This window comes from Amblyomma maculatum, chromosome 4, assembly GCF_055883805.1.
Source record: "Amblyomma maculatum isolate TAMU_Amacu chromosome 4, ASM5588380v1, whole genome shotgun sequence".
Taxonomy (NCBI): domain Eukaryota; kingdom Metazoa; phylum Arthropoda; class Arachnida; order Ixodida; family Ixodidae; genus Amblyomma; species Amblyomma maculatum.
Window position 1 is genome coordinate 69,594,842 of NC_139347.1, and position 19,468 is coordinate 69,614,309.

Consider the following 19,468-nt stretch of genomic DNA (forward strand, 5'->3'; position numbering starts at 1 on the left):
CTGAAGACATACTGTCGAGACATGAGCGAAAGCTGTCCCAGTTTATCACAGAACATTTGCGGCGTAAAGGGCGGAGGCGGGAGGGATGGAGACCGATGAGGATAGGGTGGTGATCACTTCCCCAGCAGTCCGGCTCCATGTGCCATGAGGGAGTTCCTGCGCCCAACCACCACGTCAAGTCTGGAGCATAAGCAGCACTATGTATGTGACGCACAGGCCGTGTTGCTGTCCCAGGGTGATTAAGCAGAACAAACAGGGCATCAGTGAAGGCGTCCCGCACACGCCTACCACGAGGGCTTGCAGTCGGATACCCCCAATCTGGGTGAGGGGCGTTAAAGTCGCCTCCGACTAAAATTGGACACCCGGGGTATTGCTGACGAACACTTAATAACCAGCCAAGATTAATACGGGAAGAGGCGCCTCCAGCTGGTCGAACGTAGTAAGAAACAAGAACAACTGTTCCTTTCAGAAATTTCGCAGCAACTGCTACTACCTCTTGGTATGATGTGCACCAGTTTTCGAGAGAAAGGCGTACATGAGGAATACTCGTTTCGACATATATCGCCGCCTTTCCCGGGGGAGAAGCAGTCTGCACGCGACGGTCGGTCATTGAAGGGGACACGTAGCCGCTGAAGCCAGGAATAGATGGCAAGGCGTTCGTTTCCTGAAGTAACATAGCCCACACCCGAAGCTTGTTAAATCGCAGTCGGGTCCTGAGCTCGGCAACCTTCGTGGAAATGCCTCTACAGTTCCACTGTAGTACACCAGGACGACCGGATTTCGCCATTTTTGTGTGCTAGTCCAAGCGCTGTAGTATCACAGATGTCAGGTTGGACAACTGGTTGACCATATAGCGGAGCAGCGATGTTGCAGAGTTATCATTGGGCGTTGTGCTACACTGGGAAGAGGCAGCAAATGGCCCTGTTGCGCGGAATGAAGGTGGTTGTGTTGGGCAATTACTAGATTTGGCGGTTACTTCTGCAACTCGCCGACGTCGAGCAAGCATTTCGCGGTGTTGTCGGAGCTTAGAGACCTCTGCTAAGAGACGATTGATTTGCTCATCCACTACAGCCATATCGTCGTCTGGTAGATCAGTACACTGCTGTATTGGCTGTTGTCGACGGCGTTTCTTGAGCACCGTATCATTAGACTTTGTCTTAGCTGGAGGTGCATTCGAAGCGGGCTCAGGAAGCTCTGGCCACTCGTCATCATTCCACTGAAGAGCTGCAAAGCGATTGGATGTCTGCACCGGCGTCATGTCCTCTATTGGCCAACGCTTAGTGTTCCGAAGACAAATAACCCTGAGTCTTTGCTGAACATCTCCAAGTTGTCCGACAAAGACTCAGGGTTATTTGTCATCGTCATTGGTTTGCGCCACCAAAACGACGGGAACGGTGGGTTTTAAAAGTATTCTTATTCGTTTAGACAATATACCCACTATTTGTCGCCTGGTGGCGCTGCTCAGAGGAATCACGTGTAATGGTATCCGAATGTAATGGTATCCATCCGGACGTTGATGCAGGCGCAGTACTGTTCCTGAAGCTCTGGGGTTTAGAGATACCAGTGGCCGGGTGAATAAACCGGCGGTGGAAACTAGCAAAAAACGACTGGAAGATTGGTGGCTTAAAAGCAGAGAAGTGACATAATGTTAGTAATGTAGAAACAAAATTTTAATAATTAGAATGATGGTTTAGTTAATCAATCTAAATCAATATTTAAGATATAGGTAGAAAAATGACCATGATAGCTACTGCTACCACCCCGTTTCAAAGGGGACGCTCCTATATTCCATCCATCCATCCACGTAAAGCCCCTTAGAATCACGCGCCAGAGCGTCGTCTGCTCGAGTGCTCCAACGGGATATGGTTTGCTAATACGCTTCCCGGTTATGTGCCTGTGCGGAGTGGGCCCAGCGGGTGCCACACTTCCGCGTCTTCTATGTCTCTGTCGCAATACGCATTTTCCAACCCAGGTAGCCTGGCATCGCGGACCATTGTCTGTGGTGTTTACATATCGCTGTTGTAGTTCATTGATAAGTGTGTCCTGTGTACCCGGATATTGGTGTATAAGTCGAAGATATCGATATTTTGGGGCCGATTTAGTGATACTGGGGTCTAGGAGATTCCTAAGTAGGAGCCACATCTTTTTGGCGCCGAGCTGTCTATTCATGCTATCGCAAATTTGACCCTACTTTTACTTTTCCAATTCAAGAGAATACTGACCAATCTCCCTTACTAAGTGAGCAATTCTGAAAATGCGTCGTTTTGAGGCACCGTATATTCCTGCGTTTAAGAAGGCTGGCATGCGCTTCCCATATGTAGAGTAATTTGTTGGCCGTATAGTAGGCTGCTCTTCAGACGCAGATGCAATTGAGGTGGCTTGTTCTACATCCGAGGCAAGATCGGAGATCTATTTTTAAAGTTTACGGTTACCGGTTGGAGCGGTTTTCTCCAGAATTTTGCGAAATTTGTCCCAATCCGTAATTTTTGTGGTGATTTTGCACGGCTTGTTGGCTTGGATTCGGATTTTTTGCCAGATTGAAAGGCGAAGAGAAAGGGCACACAAGAGTTAGAACACGAGTATGACAGCCCGTAATGGACTGTGGCCAACCTGATAGGTCGCTCGTAGTAGGGTTTCATTCGCACAACGGGAACAACGTCGTGGTGCTCGGTCCTGTGCTATGAGCGGGCTGGTGAGGCTGGAGCAACTTCGTGCGTTACATCGCTGAGGCGGCAGACACCAAGGTAAGTATCGAAGTAGCGGCGCAGTAACTTTTCCGGCAGACCACGGCGACGAACGGGCGTCCAGACCCACATATAGTCGTCTGGGGTGTACAGGTAACGAAGCGGCGCGTTCGAGATGCAGCGGTCAGCGTTGATCTGTTGCTGACGGTGGATTCATTGTCTGACCAGTTACCGCTCCTTCCGCGCGTTGAACAAAAGTGGCGACGTCGAGCTCAAGTTCACTCTCTCTCTCAAGGTCAATGGGCAGCATAGCATCTAGCGGAGTGATAACCTGACGACCGAAGACTAGCTGGAAAGGAGTAAGCCGCGTCGGCTCACTCTAAGAAAAAAAGGTGTGATCTTACCCCTTTAGGGGGGTAAGTCCACTGACGCACTGGGGAGCCCTTTTGGGTGCAAGTTACACCTTCGACGGGGGCTTAATTGTGTGTGGTGTAAAGTTTAGGCTGCAATGAGAGTAACCTTATGTCATATAGTAAAGTGAAAGTATATGCTTCTGGGGAGTAATGTTGCTCTTTCTCAGAAGGACTAACGGTTAGGCCATGAAAGTGCAAAAATATGCTCTAAAATCTGGAGCATGTTTGCCCCCAGCTGGAATAAGCTTATGCTTAATCCGAAGGCGTAAACTTACCCTCACAGAGTCTGCATTTAGGCCAGCGTAATGAGCCTACTGCAGCCCTACGTAAGTGCATCTTTGCACCCACAGAATGGGCGTAACTTTGCACTTTTAAGTTCATATCTATGCTTCGTTTGGAAGGGTAATATTACCCACCCCGAGAAATAAAATAAATCCAAACTATAGTATGTTTTTACACCCTTTTATGGTAACGTTCTTTTCCTTCAAAGGGTACGTTTTCGCCCTTCTAAATATACTCTAGGCGCACACTGGTACGCTAGTAGTTTGGATACCACACTTCGACTAATTGTGCAGTCAGTCACAAGATGTCGCCGTTGTCGGTGTGATACGAGACATCCATTTTCTTTATTTGCAACGCAAGTGACTCCGTTTGGCATATGTGTGGGAATGCTGCCTCCGCTGCAACAAAAGACAGCCTTAACATACGCCCTGTATAGAAGAAAAATGTTTGGTGAAAAGATGTATGATGTCTACGTCAGCCGGCCACAGACGCCCTCGCTTCCGCAATTTCGGTTTCTTCGTGCTAGAACGACATATTTGTGACGGGCCGTGTAACCATTCAGATTGCACTTTGTACACCGATATTAGTACATGAGGAAGGAAGACTGAGTTTACTTTTTATTGCGTTTGAAAATGGCAGGATAACTGGGCAGCCTTCTGTCATCGTTGTGGTTGAATCCATACTCAGATGGAACCTGTGTGAGAGAAAAATAAGATCATGAGATGTGACGGGGAGTACACACATTTAAAATGTATTTCACACGCAAGCGACGAAACTGCGGTGACGCGGCAAAAAATTGGAAACGTGTTGGAATCGCATCGCTGCTTCAGAAATAGCAAGCGCTTTCTCTCGCATTGAGAACATTTTTCCAGCACCAAGCCCCTCTTGTGGCCGCCAAGCGAAGAACGTCTGACGGGGCGGGTTACCGAGGATCGCTCCTATTTTTTCTGCACAAATTCTTTCGCAATAGTGGGACGGACTTTTTTTCCAGGCGATATAGTTAAGTGCGGGGCTACTTTCAGCTGGCATGTGTAGTGACGCTTGAGTCCTCTGTGGACACACCCTGATTTAACCTGATATACCTTTCCCCTGCACTTGATCTACTTCATTCATGACAAAAGGACCCTTCAGTACCTGACTGCACCTTCTAGTTTGATGAGAGGGTAGGCAGCGATACGTGCGTGCAATTTCGAGGGCCTATAAGATGTTAGCACTGCACGAAATGGACATTTTTCAAGTATCGCTACTGCGCATGCGCGAAGCCACCTCGGCCGCCATTTCGGGGAAGGAGTTCGCTGCATGTGCTTTTCAACAAAACGACGCCCCTAGCTTCACTGACTCAGCGAACTGCTGCACAATCATTGCATGCATTGTATTATCCCGGCCTCCCCTAGCTCGCCTCAAACAAGACATGGCCAGGTCCGCCAGCGTCCTATTGTCATGGATTACAGTGGCTGGGGGAGTGTGTCAACAGATGACTCACGCGTCTCTTAAAGGCCTAGGCGAGGCCAGCCCTGCTTTCAACTACTGCTCGGAAAATAAGCCCACTCAACTATTGTTAACAAATTTCTGCTGGAAATATGCGAGGGAACCTCGGTAATCCGTCCGGTCAAGCGTACTTCACCTGGCGGTCACAAGAGGGGTGCGCCACTGAGAAAAGGTCAGGTATTGTGCAGCAGGCCACGGCGTCGATAACTCGATAAAATCAAACAAATGAGACCCTTGGTCGAGGCAAGACGGGTTATTTACCGCATTCCGATGGCCTGTGGAAAAGTGCTTATATAGGACGGACAGGCAGGTGCCTTAACTTCGTTGGCAGCAACATGAAAACTCGCTAGGAAGGGGAGACTCAGGAATATACAGCGCTTTGCACAGTTACCGGCGCGCTGTAGAATGTTTCTCCCAGCTAAACCGCGAAATCCTCGCCGCTGAACTTTCGCACAGAAATGGCATTTTTCGTTAGTATTTTTACTACCAAATTTGCTTGGGGTACTTGCCTGATTGGATCAAAGAAGTCAAATGTTCCCATTATATACGGCGGCGGCGATGCAAGAAGACGAGCCGCTGCCGCCGCATACGATGGAAACATCCGACTTCTGATCGAATCAGGCAAGTATCACACTAACGACAAAACGTCAATTCTGCCCGAAACCACAAGTAGCGAAAAGGCGAGACGTCTCAGGCGAAGAGGGCGAAAGGCTTTATAGGGCGGGGAGGCGGCAATATGGTGGGGGGGAGAAGCGAACAGGACAAAGAGGAAGGCGGGTTACTTCGTCAGGCGGGCGAGTGGGGACGTTTTTGGCATGGCTCGAGGTCGACAGTTGTGAGGGCATGGGCGAGGACATAAGGCAGAGAAAAGGCTGGGCGGAAGTTGGGCGAGGCGTCCGGCACTGAACAGGGCTCGCCTCACTAGGCTTGTCAGCTTGGCCTCCGCCGCGCGACAAGGCAGCGGCGACCCGCTACAAAGGGCAGAGCCACCATCACCATCACCTCGGTGGAGCTGTAAGCGGTAGGTGGCGCCAGTGGTGAGTCGCTCACACATGAAATATTCCTCTTCACTGGTCACAAATTCAGCATCCCGTCCACATAGTGGAGGAAGGCGACAACGGTGTTGAAGGAAGGTAAGGTGCTGAATTTCATAGGTAAATTCGTCAGGCAGACACATGCACAACAATCCTGCAGTTGTACAAGATCGCGTAGTGCGATTATAGCCTCTATAGTGCGATGAAGAACGTGACCCACATTGCGTCCAGGTCGAGCACAACACTGTTCACCTGGAAAAGATCAAGGCCCAGGATGAAATCCCTCGAACACTAGCGACTGCGAATTATCCAACGTATATGAAACCGCGGATACCAATTTGGGCTGTGCATCTTACGGCCGGGTTAATCCCCGCTAAAGTGAACTATATAGTATCTCCAGCCGCGCAAACTCTATAGGGCCCATCCATGACATCGACTTTGCTCAGGTCCTCTGCGAAGGCTTGGCTCATCACTGAAAGGTCTAAACCAATATCAAGTACAGCGATCCTGTCACTTCCATCAGTTGTCAAACACAAATCAGAGGTAGCGCGTCGGATGTTGTCACTACCCTGCCCCTGCGAAAAATCATTTTATCGGCGTATCGACGGCGGAGGACCTTGAGTTTTCCCGACGTCAGCGGCCTTGCCTCTGAAGACCAATGGAATTATTCTTCCCGGCGTTGACTGGGAGAACGCTGCTCAGGATACCTGGCATCTCGGCTATAGGGCTTGGGTGACGGCAACGCAGTTGAGACGATGATCCAGAATCGTGGCGGCGTATGTCACAGGATTCTGTCGGGCAGACAAATGGGCGTCGATCTCGAAGGGCCGTTCACAGTTTCGTGCGGGCAAGGGTCGTCGGGCGCCAAGCCACGCAGACCCACTCGGCGGTACAGACACGTCCTGCAAGATGACCCGCCTCATCACCACATTGGTAGCAGAGGGGCCGACGGTCCGGTGCGTGCCTATTACTTCACACTTCATGTGGTCGCTGATAGACTGACCGTGCAGGTCTACGACGTGATGGAATGGGTCCGTGAAAAGCTCTTGCTCTCCCCCACACATGAGGTGGCGAAGTTTCTTCTCCTTTGCTTTTGCTATAGAGGGGTCAGCACGCTTAAAAAGATGTGGCATGTCCTCCGCATACATGCGGGCACTTTCGTTCGTCCACTGATTACGGGAGTTCGAAGCAGCTTCAGCTTAATTTCTCCCGGTGGTGTGCGCTGGGAATGTGGCTAGAAGATCCCGGCGAAATATTTGACCGAGTACGTGTTCTCGTGGTTCTCATATTTGAGCGCATTTATCGAGCGCAAAATATACGTTGTGGAGCTTGCGCTCGGCGCCCCACCCGTTGTATCGGGAGACTCGCCAGAATTTATCCAGCCAATCCTCCGCATCTTCGTACACGTCGCCGTAACAATACGGCGATGTTCGCGGCATGTGGAAAGAGTATGGGCGCCAAGGGCCTGTTATCCGTGGCCATTAATCTGTGGCATCTATGGTCGAGGCTGCGGCGTCGTTGTCGGGTGGGAAGGGGCCCGAATTCAGCTGACTCATCGCGGAGGCGGCGGCTTGGGCACTGATGGACCGGTGCGAGATCCGTGTTCCTCTCGTAGACGTACGCAGGTCGGGAAACGTACCCAGCACCTCTACCTGATGTGTACCAGTTATTACATAGAAGCACAAAGTGTATGCGCAGAAACACAGAGAGATACTGTAGCGGATGAACGAGCGCACCAAGAACGGGCCTATACTTTAACGTCCTCTACCACTATATACATGCATATGTTCTTTCTTCTTCTACACCTACCACATATGTCAATAATGAAAAAGGTGAAAACTGCCGAAGAGTAGCAACATTTTCGTTCAATACTTTGTCCTGAGCTTACAGACTGCTACAAAAAACCGACGGGGAATATTGTTAGGTACGTTTGTAAATATACTGAGAGAAATGGTGAAACGTGATGAATTGCGCTCACTCCCTCCGCATATACACACAAAAAATAAAAAAAAAATCAGTTTGGTGTGCTTTTGAATAATAGGAAAAAACTGGTAGCCTATAGCATTGATACAGAATACTTGATCGTCATTGTGAAGTTGTAAAATATGTGAAAAAATAAAAAGGATCTTCTTTCAGCAGTGCACCTCTCTTGCTGCCGCAAAGCGAAATACGCTGGGCGATGCGGCGTACCAAGGCACAATTAAATTAAATCTGTACAATTACATTATTTCACAATGGAGCTTATCCTCCAAAATGTAAAGTACAGGGCTGGTCTCCCCTACCCTGGGCAGAGACGCATGGATGACTCATCTCGGGCTAGTTGGGTCATAACGAAAAACAGCGCAAAATGATAATCCCAATATGAAGCTTCACAATGACATAGAAGAGGAGGCGAGACATAGTGCACTTAGTAATTGAAGAATAAATTGTTTTCACGCTGCGGTAAATATATAGTGCACCAAGAATAACAAGAACTTAACGCCTGACATGTGGCCATTTGCACCAGAAATCGTGCACACAGGAGAACCAGATCATCAAGCTCTTGATAATAGGCGCAACGCCTTGTAGAAGAGTGAGGGCATAGATAGATAGATGGATTTATTGAAAGGAAAAGGCAGAGAGGTTGGCCGGAATAATTCAAATCTGGCCTGCTACCCTGCACTGGGGAAGGGGAAGGAGAGCAGAAAGAAGATCGTGATGGGTGACGATGTGGGAGAAGGGATATGAAATACACATACAGGCACAGTAGCTTGCTTTACAAGCGCGAATCAAGTCCGCTGGCGCACAAAAAACGGCAAAGAGCACGCACTGCCTGGACACCCTTTCCCTTGTCCTGTCAAGCACCCAGCAGCAGTTTCTCCGACAGAGGCCTCTTGTCCAAACGCTTCAAGGAAGCGGCTAGCACACTTCTTTCGCACGCATACGCTGGGCAGTTTCTGGGATGCCACAAGTTGAACATTCCGGCGAGTCCATCTGTCCAATTAAATGTATGTACTTGCGCGTGAAAGCCATGTTTAAACGAAGCTTATGTAGCAAGCATGCCTGATGACGCGGAATATCACTCGGAACATAAAATTTCAGTGTTCGATCGAGCCTTCTTAGACGAATATGTCGGGCGTCTGGCTGGGCCCAGAAAGCTGCTGTAGCATTCTTCATACAACTCGTAAGAAGGCACGTCGTATCCGCTCTTGAAAAAGGCGCAGCTGCTTGAAGGTTAATGAGTGCGCTTTTTGCTTCAACAACGGCCTGTTCATTCCCGTGGAGCCCGTAGTGGGCAGGGATCCATTGAAACATTATCCTGTGGCCTTGCAGCTGGGCAGATGTGAGGAGCTCCATGATGTTTAGTGCCAGGGACTGATAGGCAGTGTGGCGTAAGAAGTTTTCCAAAATTTGCAATGCAGTCTGAGTCCGTGAATATACACCATTTTCGAGGTGGTTCCCCACATATGTAGCGAATAGATTCCCGAATGGCTCCAAGTTCAGCAGCAGTTGATGTACAAGTATGTCCCAAAAGGAAATACAGAGTCGTTTTCTGAGCTGGTATGACCACAGCTGCAGCGGATGCCTGTGCTGACACAGATCCATCTGTGTATACGTGAATATAATTAGGACATTCTGACCAGATGTGCGGCAGAGTAAGTTGTTTGAAATTGGCACCAGTGACTGACACAGCGCTGTTAAGGGTCGCGATGCTTTCGGCCTCAATGATCTCTCGCGTGGTTTTGTCACTGCACCTGCTTTGCATGCGTTCTCAGGTGTGTATTTACAATCTTGGCAGAGAATGCTCAGATAACCTGAAATAAGGTACGTTCAGGCAATCTCGTATTAAGGCATCGCCAGTTTCACCTACGTATATGCATGGCCGGATGACAACGGAACCGAATGCACGGCGCATTAAGCACAAGAAACGAACTAGGTCACGATAGTGTTTATGGTGCGTCCGACGTGCTTATACGATCGACTCATTTGATATTCACTCGCTTGAACAGACTCGAAAAGCGGTCTGGAGCTGAAAATAGGACGTCTATTCCAACTCGTCTTCCTATTTTTCGGACGTCATGCGAAATATCGGGTTCGTAGGGAACGACCACATCTCCTTATCATTATCCCCTCTTTTTCTTCTCAACAAATAATGCCTCAGCCACTGATGATGCCGCAGGCATGGTATGCCTGCAGCAGTTCTTAAATAAATGAACGAATAAATAAGTGAATAAATAAATAAATAAGTACAACCAAACATATTCTAATCCGACGTAGCCTAGCCTAACATAGCCTAACTAGCGATTGAAAGCTGTCTTCTGATATTTTTTACTGATTAAGGTATTGTGAAGCCAATTGGAGAACTCCGCGGCCGGTGCGAAATTCAAGAACAGATTTTATTTATTTTCTCCAGGTTCTTCGGCATAGTTCACTTTAGCCGCCGATCAGTGAGGCACCTGACCAGGCAATACCAAATTAGGTACTAGTCCGGATATATCAAACCCGGGTATATCGAATCATTGCTTATATCGAACACACTGAGCATGTACCCTTTAAATACCATGCAAAGGTAGAGGATTGATGTTGGCTTTTATCAAACGCCCGTTCAGCGGAACATTCGGTATATCAAACTGCATGCGCAACGTGCCTCTGCAAGCTCTGCAAGGTGCACTCCTTCTAATATATGGTAGCCGCTCGGAAGCCCATCGCTGCAAAAAAGCGGGCCGGTAGCGTGGATACACATACGGCTCTGGGTACACCGTATTCATGCTTTTGGGTTAGATAGTATTCACGCTTTTGGGTTAATGCAAATTCGGAATAATAAATAGTCCACACGACGTAATACGCTGCTGAAGCAAGCGCTTCGTGGAGCGTGCAGTCATGGTGCAGTAACCAGGGGGAGACGCCAAGGGAGATGCACCGTGGGGAGATGCCTACGAGCCACTTCCCACCCACAGTGCAACAATGAGCTGTAAAATTTCTTGATGGACTAGTTTCTGCTGCAGAGTGAGCTCTACATATCTCCTTAATAAAAAGCTCTAGCATAATTTTATACACGCACGGTGGACTAAAATTCAGCCATAGAAATATTTTGTGTCGTCAACAATGAGTAAACGCGTAAAGTGCGTGCGTCTGCGCGTGCGTGCAGCATCTGGCAGCAGACGCAGAATGTTTCGCTCCCACCGTGATGTAGCGGTCGTGGTGTTTTTTCTTTCAGTGTGGTGGGCGTCGTTTAAGAGTTTGTATAACACATAGGTCTTCAGCAGTCTACGCACGGCGATTTTGACTTCCTAGTGAATAGAGGACAGTCAGCAGTGGAAATTTGTTGCTTTTCATTCTGCGTCTCACCGAACATTTCCGTGAATGACTGCGATGGTTTCACTTGTGTGCAGTTTCCGCGTGTGTCTGGAATCACAGCGTTTGAGCCGTTCTGTGTAAACAGTGTAAAATTGATGGGGATAAAGAAAAAAAAAACATGCTAGTTTCCCGACGTGGTATTCGGCTGACCATTGTTAAGGAAAGAAACCGCCGCTTACTCGTGGTACCATTTTAACTCTAGCAGTGTCGGATATCAGTTCTATCTAGTTTTATGTGCCGCAGTTTACTTATTCTGCCTTATTTTTTCTCTTGTGAAGGGTATGCATTGTGTAGACGGAAAATCATTTTTAGTATACTGTGCAGCTGATGTTCATTTGTCGTCATGCTTCGCGCTGTGCTGTGTTTTACTGGAAGAAAAAGTATGCGTTGCATGTGCTATACATTAGTGTGCTGTCAACTTTACAGTAATTTTTTTCCTTGTATGATTCTATTAATCCGCAGTAGCCTATGATCACCTTGTATCGTTGGTAGTGAGTGACAGTGCTACTTTGCTGTTACAATAGTATTGGAATTAAGGTGTTTGCATATTGTTTATTCAGCTAGTTGCATTTAGCTTGTAGCCTTGGTTTGAATGCATTCATTAGGAATTGGCACAACGAATTAGAATTCTCTAAAATATAAGGCGAGATAGTTTGTAAAAACAATGGTAAAGAAGTGTGCCCTTGAAAAGGCTTTGTTTCTTGTGGGTGCTGAAATCGTAGCTTAATGTGTTGACTTCCGCAATGGAAACTTGTTTGTTGGTGCTTCAGTTTTAGTGCCACCGTAAATAATGATGCCATGTTTTCCTTCTCATGCAGGAATGAAGGCTGCCTGCTGGCCGTGCCACTATTGCAACTTTGTGTGCACTTCAAAGAATTACCTGATTCTCCATGAAGCACGCCACTTGGATGAGAACCTGGACGGGTAAGAAAAATTTAGTCACCTTGAGAACTTTGACAATGGTTATTTTCATACTGCCAACTTATACAATCTTAGCAAAAGTTTCAAGGCTTGGCACTGTTCAGCAAATTTCTCCCACTTTCTGCAGTGTGCCCGTTGCACCTTCCGTGCTTTACATGTCATCAGGAACTCCATCAATTGTATCAGATAAAGTGTATTTTGAGATTGCATACAAGAGGAGGCATCATAATACTTGTCCAGGCAGCATAGTCCTTATGCTGGCCCTGGAGTTCTTTTCGATGTCCCTAAACATCCAGCTTTTAACTTGATAGTCAGACAGGACATCGTGCATGTGGGAATGAAGCATTTGCTGTAATGTGTTTGATCAAATGAATGCAAAAAGGAAGAAGTTTGTGAATACCTGGTATTGCAGAACTACGGTCATTTAGAGGTGTGCAGTTAGTTGAATAGTAAATTGAATATCCTCTTGTTTAATTACTGAGATATGTCAAAAAGTTTATCTTGAAAATTATTTGAAATGGGTCAAATATGATCTCAACTTTTTGAATAATTGGCATGAGGTTGAAGTAAAATCTGCCCTCCCTAGCTTTCTTCATCTACAGTTAAAAAAAGAAATGGCCCACACCAACACCGCATACTGGCTTGACATGATCAGTATGCGCTAGATTACTGGTTCGGTTACACGCGACATTGTTCATTTGTGTGGCGGAATTCAGTATGTTTGTACAAGACTGGACGATGTCACAGAACTCGAGCAATTTCAACCAACTTTGCCTTTAATCCCTGATCTCGGAAGCCATCGACCATGTGTAATGGTAGCCAGTACCATATGTCTGACTCTAGCTTTTTCTTTTTTATCGCCAATAGCAATTTTCCTGTGTGGACTACTTGGCAGTCATAGAATTAGTGTTCAGACTTTTTTTTAGTGTTCTGACCTCTTAGTGGAAATTAGTTTTGCATCTTATAACAGCTGTAGCTTTAGTTCCAGAAATTATAGCACCATGCAGGTAGTGTTTCAGTGTTATTTAGGATTTTTAGTTTTGTACTAATATTCACACAAGTAGCAAATATTAGCATAAACATTTGGTTTGTATTATATTATTATTATTCAGTCCATATTCGAATAAACTTAGAAAGAGTACTAGTATTCATAACGTCTTCTGAAATTTGTGGGTACAGTGAGTGAGTAACGACTTTATCTCATAGGGGAAAGGGGCAGTGGGGAGGGAGGGAGGTTCTAGGCTGGATAGACCTCCGTTACCTTCTGAGCCCAATCCACTAATCCTGTGTGGTGTACTTTGCAGCCAAAAGATAGTCTCTTGCATTCAAGCGTTGATTAATTAGCCCCCTGTCTGACTGTCTTTGATGAACAGAAAGAACATTCTCATGCCCCCTGTCAAATGCATTGAGATTAACAAGGAGCAAAATAAATTAATGAAGCATAGTTTGGTACAGTATGTATTGTGAAGTATGGCTGTCGGTAATAATTTTTGTGCTATTTTAACGTGATAGCGTTAGTCCGCTTTCTACAGAAAATCTGACATTGTGAGGGAAAAATGGCAGGCATGGCTCCGGCAGGTGGTAGTTGGCAGGTTACTTGGCCGAGCACTTGCTCTTCGACGGGTTGTGTGACTTAAGACCATAGGATATCACAAGGTTGAGGAGAGCTCCCAATGTGGGGTTGTAAACATGAAGTTGGAAGGTAGGATTAGAATCAACCTTCCAGGGATCTTGGATGCCTATTCAAGCATGTTATGCCAGGACACGCTAGGACACTCGTGCAGTTTGGTTAAAGTGGGCCTTTATATCTATATTTGGTGTTGGCCTTTGACCGCTAGCTGGCTAATGTGGTAGCTTAGCACTGTATGCTAACTTACCACAGAATATGTGGGATATAAGTGGTAAAAAAAATGGATTGGTAGTTAAGTGGGAAGAGACATCCGCGCAAGGGTGAAGCAGAGATGGGGCACTTTAGCACTATTGCGTCACACTCTTACAGAAGGAGCTTAAGTGCCCCCCCCCCCCCCCCCATATTTTTTTTGTTTATTACAATGTAGTCAATGAAAGGCTATTTCCTTGCAGTATGTGGTCCACTGGAAAGGTGTTTTACGACACCTGCCCTCCGGGGGTCTGCAGCCACTTGAGAATCATAAAATGTTGAAAGAGACACAAATTAGACTTCCCCCGTAGTCAGGAGTGCCTCGATTTCTTCTTCCTTGTGCAGAGTGACTAGGCAGCACACCTGGCGTCAGAGGGAGGCGATCTATCATGCGAACGCGGAGCGCCCCTATCAGTGCACCGTGTGTGGCCAGGCCTTCAGCCAGAAGATGAACCTGGCGAGGCACATGCAGCGCCACACAGGCGAGAAGCCATACCAGTGCCAGCTGTGCCCAATGCGCTTCAACCAGAAGTGCAACCTCGAACGGCACGTGCGCTGCCACACGGGGGAGAAGCCCTTCATTTGCACCTTCTGCAACAAGAGCTTCAACTCCAAGTCCAACCTGAGCCGCCACGAGGCCTGCCACCTTGTGCGTTCCTCCCCTGAGATGGCTGCCCTCACAGACTTCAGTTTCTGAAACCCCCCGTTCGGGCATTCGGCCATTGCTTGTGAATAGGAGCACAGAAGCGTTTTTCACTGGAGCAGTGTCATCTGTCACAAGCAGTGCAGTTCACCTACTTCTGTGTTGCACTAAAATTTGCTGGAAGTGGTTATTACAGCTATGCACTGCAAACCATGTTTTTGGCAGCATGTCTGTTAAGTTTTGCTAGTTTTGCTATGGGTGCATATTTCAGAGCATCACAGAGCCCGGTGCTACAAATCTGTCGGTTCACTATACTTCTGACGAGTGGCAACAGTTTCACTCCTAAGTTGCTGTACTTGTGACAGGTGGCAGCAGTTGTTTCACTCTCAATTTGTTTTGGCAGAAGGTTTTTTTGAGGGCAGCCTTTTTCTATTTTTGTTGTGTCACTAGGCTGCAAATGGTGATGGTGGCCCACCCTTCATAGCAGGTCGTCGATTTATCTTTAAAAAGCTAAAGGTGTGGCCAAAAAATAAAGGAAAGCACACAAAAAATTACTGTAATTGCGGCCGCGTCACAGGGATGTTAATCCCTGCTGCGCGCCACCAAAACTCCAACCGTCTCTTCGTAGCCTTGATCGCATCCACCGAGGCTGCCTCTTCACTTGCAAGCCTAAAGCAGGGTGCTATAGGTAGTGACATTGTATGGGCAGGCGGAGAGATAGATGGACACTCGAGTACCATGTGGTCTGTTGACTCCTCTGCCTCTCCGCAGAGGGCACATACAGTTGTGAGGCCAGCCGTGAATCTCGTTCTCCACCTGCGTGTACGTAACACTTCCGAGCGTGCCGCTGCCATCAAACCACTACCGCGCGAGTTATCACACCACAGCGCCTTTCGGATGGTGTCCTTCTCCACTCAGTACAGGTCCAATGACGCTTTTTCCCCGGAAGTCTTCTTCCATTCCTCCATCTCGACCAGCTGTACCTAGATCCGGATCTTCTGCTCTGCTCTGCAGTCCAGCTCCGACGCTTTTGTAGCCAACGATACTGTCGGGAGCCGATACCTCTGACGAAGGGTTCGTGTTTGGCATGCCCATCTCGTCGTTCCGCTGGCAAAAGTAGTGTGAAGAAGTGTCTGGGGACGGGCCACATTCGACTTGGGAGACGGAACAAGCGGTTCTCGAACCCGCCTTCGCCACTGCTTCCCGGGCTGTGAATGACGACCTATATCGCCCTGAATGGTTTCGATAGGGATGTGTTTGGGTAGCCCAAGTGCCATTCGGCCGGCTTTCTTCTGGCGCCTCTCCAAAAATTCCTTGTGCCCACCAAGAGACAGAGCACGGCATTTGCATAGGTCAGGCCCGGTACCGCCACCATCTTCCAGAGTGCCCTTGTGACCTCGTAACGGTTATAAGTCCAGAAGGCCTGTTGTCCTAACCTGCCTCTTGTGCAAGGGGCCTTCGCTCTGAGGAACCTCTCATGTGTCGTTAAATAATCTGTTCCCGCACTCAATCGGATGCCAAGGTACTTGGTCACGTTGATTTGTGACACTGCATTGCCCTGGAGATTCCACACTCGATCAGGTTGATGGTTGTGAGGCCCCCCACACCATAGCCATACACTTGGTTTGAGCTAAAGTGCAGACCAAGCCGTCCCATTTCCACACTGCATATGTCCAGCAATCGCTGCAACTACCCGGGGGACCTTGCGAACAGTGCGGAATTGTCGGCGTAGATTAAAGCTGGGATCCGGTGAACTACCTGTGCTGCTTCCTCGCTGTGCTCCAAGGTATAGCCATATCCCCACTCTGCCAGCTTCTGTGTCACCCCACTCGCATACAGCATTTTTGCTGTTTCCATATAGTTTTGCCAATGCAAGGAGCACCATGTTTTTTCCACTAAAGGTCGCAGAAGCATTGAATGGTTTTTTTGCTGCCCTGCAAAGTATGCATTGATGCACAATTTGCAGATCCACATGTTGCATATTTTTTTCTTGTTTTCTTCTGGATATTATTGCTTGATGCCACTGCAGTTTTCTCTGTCAACTGTGCTGGTATGCAAGTCTGCTACTGGCTATAACGCTGCTCAGAACATCAGAACATAGAGGGTTAAAATAGCGCAAAGGATATTTGTTGTGCTGTGAACAATATATTGAAGCAGGCATATTTCATTCAAATCTTGGCACCATGGAGGGCAGGACTGTGATGCTGTGAAAATGTTTGCAGTTTCTACATTCCAAGTGTGTTGGTGCTTTGTGCACTGTGTGCCCTGTCATGCCCTGTATACACATACGCTGCTGTTACTCTCACAGGTTTGTGTGGCAAGTGTGAATGGATTCTCGCATAGCTGTGATTCACCTTTAACATTGTAAAAGCTGATTGTTTACTTCGACGCAGGCTTGTGGATTGCAGTGTATAAAATGCTGTAGAAACGAGAGAGATGCATCAAAATCCACTTTTTCACTAGTGTATAAGTTGGCTGTCAGTGCATGCCCCATTTATCTATTCTTTCTATTCCACTCTTTTTTTTTTTTTTTTCCACCAGTATGGTGAGCCTAGTCATTATTATAATTGTGAGCAAAATGAATCTTTTCCAAATTTCTGCTTCCAATAGCATATACTCTGCCATGTTCATTGCTGTATGAACGGAAATGTGCTTGTTTTTGAAAGTGTATCTCAACGTGAGAGCTTTTTCATTTTGTCACTATGTCATACTGTGTGATGCTGCTTAGTTTAAAGGTTTGCTGTGAGACTTCCACAGATCGATGGTAGTGCATATAACAGCTAAGTTTGCTTCTGTGACTGCCTGTGAATAAGAACCGAACTGGAGCAGCCACCTGTCATTTGGTTTAACTTGTTGCTGTCTAGGCGGAGTTCTTCTTGCAACATTCTTATGTAATGTAGAGTAGCTTTTTTTTTTCCTTGGTAGCTTATAAAGACACGAAGGGCTACCCTGCCCAAAGTTGTTGAAGATGCTACTGTAGTCGTGATGTGCAGTAAAAGCTCTTTTTGCTGTGTTCTTAAGAGGAGGTTTAGTTGAGCACACATTGATATGTTTATTTTGGCGCACCTCATAGCTTCTTGCCTGCTGATCTAATATTGGCTTATTAAATCGTTTTCAGCTTGTGTGAGAGCACTCACTTTTAAATTTTACGCCAAAAACATGAGCAGCAAAACGTGCAGTAGGAACTTGCTGTTAAAAGTTGGGAGCACGGTTTCAAGATGTGATTATCGTTGACGTCACTTTTCATCAGCATTTCTGAATGTTGTAATTATTTTTCTAACTACCTGCAAATATTAACGAGAACTTAGATTGCATAGTTGAAATGTTCAGTTAATACTTTTGTTTGGGTGAGTTGGTTCATTTCTAGTAAGGTACATACTTGTGCAAAGAAAACAGTATACAACAAAGAAACATGTATGACATGTACAGAGAACTCTGTACATCACTTGCTCAGCAATGCTGATTGAGCCTCAATTTGTTTGCCCTTAATGTTGTTTTTACGGTGGTACCATGCACTAATGTTCCTATTTGCTCCCTTTTTGACTTGTTCATAATTTAACACCCAGTCACTTTTTTGGTAGTATCGAAGCACTCTGTGGCAAAGCAGAATAGCAAAACAGGCTGAAAACAGTAAATTTATTGTGTTTGTGCTTATTTTTGACAGTTTCTCAACCTCTTTTTGTAATGGGCCACTGCAGGGCCACTTGATTGATACTATGGTGATACTGCTAGAAAAGTGGCCCACCATACATCTGTTTATAGCTTAATGTGGGGTGTGTTTGTCTTATGCAGCTTCACAGCTTTATGGTTCTATCTTCTCATGTTTAAAGCTGAGAGGTTGTTTGAATGCAATTATTTCATGCTTTGCAAATATAGGTACAAAAGTAACCTGGCATTCTGCACTCATACTTGTGTGCAGCTTGTTTGTAATAAAGTGTGCTAGCTGGTCGTGTTGGGCAGGTTTTCAATGCTGTGCTGGCAGTTTGTTTTCAGTATTTGTTTTTGCCAACTCTTCTTCAAAAATTGCTCATGTTGTAATTGCGGAAGGTAACATAAATTCTTGAGGAAGCAGCAGATTTGTTGATGCATAGCAGTTTGTACTGGTCATATTTAGTTAGAGGTTGTTTTCAGTTTTGCATCATCATTTATGTTACAAAATGTTGGAGATGTGTTGCCACATGCATCATATGCTTCTGCCGGTGCTTGAATGCATAAATGGTAAAGATGTAATTGGTAATAACACGATGAAGCTGCAGTGGTCCAAACATTATGTTGTGAGCATAAAGAAAAACACTGTTAATATATTTGTAATATATTTTTCCCTGTGCAAGGTACCTGGAAAATGAAGGGAAATAAAAGTGTGATGTCAAATATATCTTTTGTTACTGTCTACTAAGAACATTGGTTATTATTATTTAGATTTCTGCCACACACGATTACCATGGCTGGTAGCTGGTAGGTATCAATATAGATCACAGATATATATACCTACATAAGGTGCTTGTGTACTACAAACATTGAAGCATTTTCATTTCAGTATGTGGAGTTTCTCAATATTAGCTAGAGGGAAAGCTGTCGCCGCCGTCCATGCGAGGTTCTTGGAGTTCATCTACGTACTGTGTTAAAGCCTCTAGAATGCTGGCGAACACTATAGCTGTAGTTCATCCAAGGTCGATTCAACTGTCGCGGGATGGGAAGATTGAAAGTTCGTATTTGGCTTGGCTAGTGCTGGGCCAAAAGCGCAGATACCCTGCTCTGTACGTAATGCGTTTTTTGCTTCACTAAAC

At 46.5% G+C, this 19,468-nt stretch overlaps 1 protein-coding gene across 4 annotated transcripts; it reads left to right on the forward strand.

Annotated features, from left to right (window-relative positions):
* Nucleotides 1–11,027: 11,027 nt before the first annotated feature.
* On the forward strand, nucleotides 11,028–19,056 carry LOC146191344 (uncharacterized). 4 transcript variants are annotated; one of them, XM_084601892.1, is made up of 3 exons: nucleotides 11,028–11,422; nucleotides 12,057–12,162; nucleotides 14,384–19,056. In XM_084601892.1, exons 2-3 carry the CDS (start codon nucleotides 12,059–12,061, stop codon nucleotides 14,733–14,735), a joined length of 456 nt encoding a protein of 151 aa, XP_084458018.1. In that variant the 5' UTR covers nucleotides 11,028–11,422; nucleotides 12,057–12,058; the 3' UTR covers nucleotides 14,736–19,056. The 4 variants fall into 4 exon arrangements, with proteins under 4 accessions (XP_084458018.1, XP_084458019.1, XP_084458017.1 ...); XM_084601893.1 differs by having other exon boundaries at nucleotides 11,028–11,265; XM_084601891.1 differs by having other exon boundaries at nucleotides 11,032–11,119.
* Nucleotides 19,057–19,468: the final 412 nt, after the last annotated feature.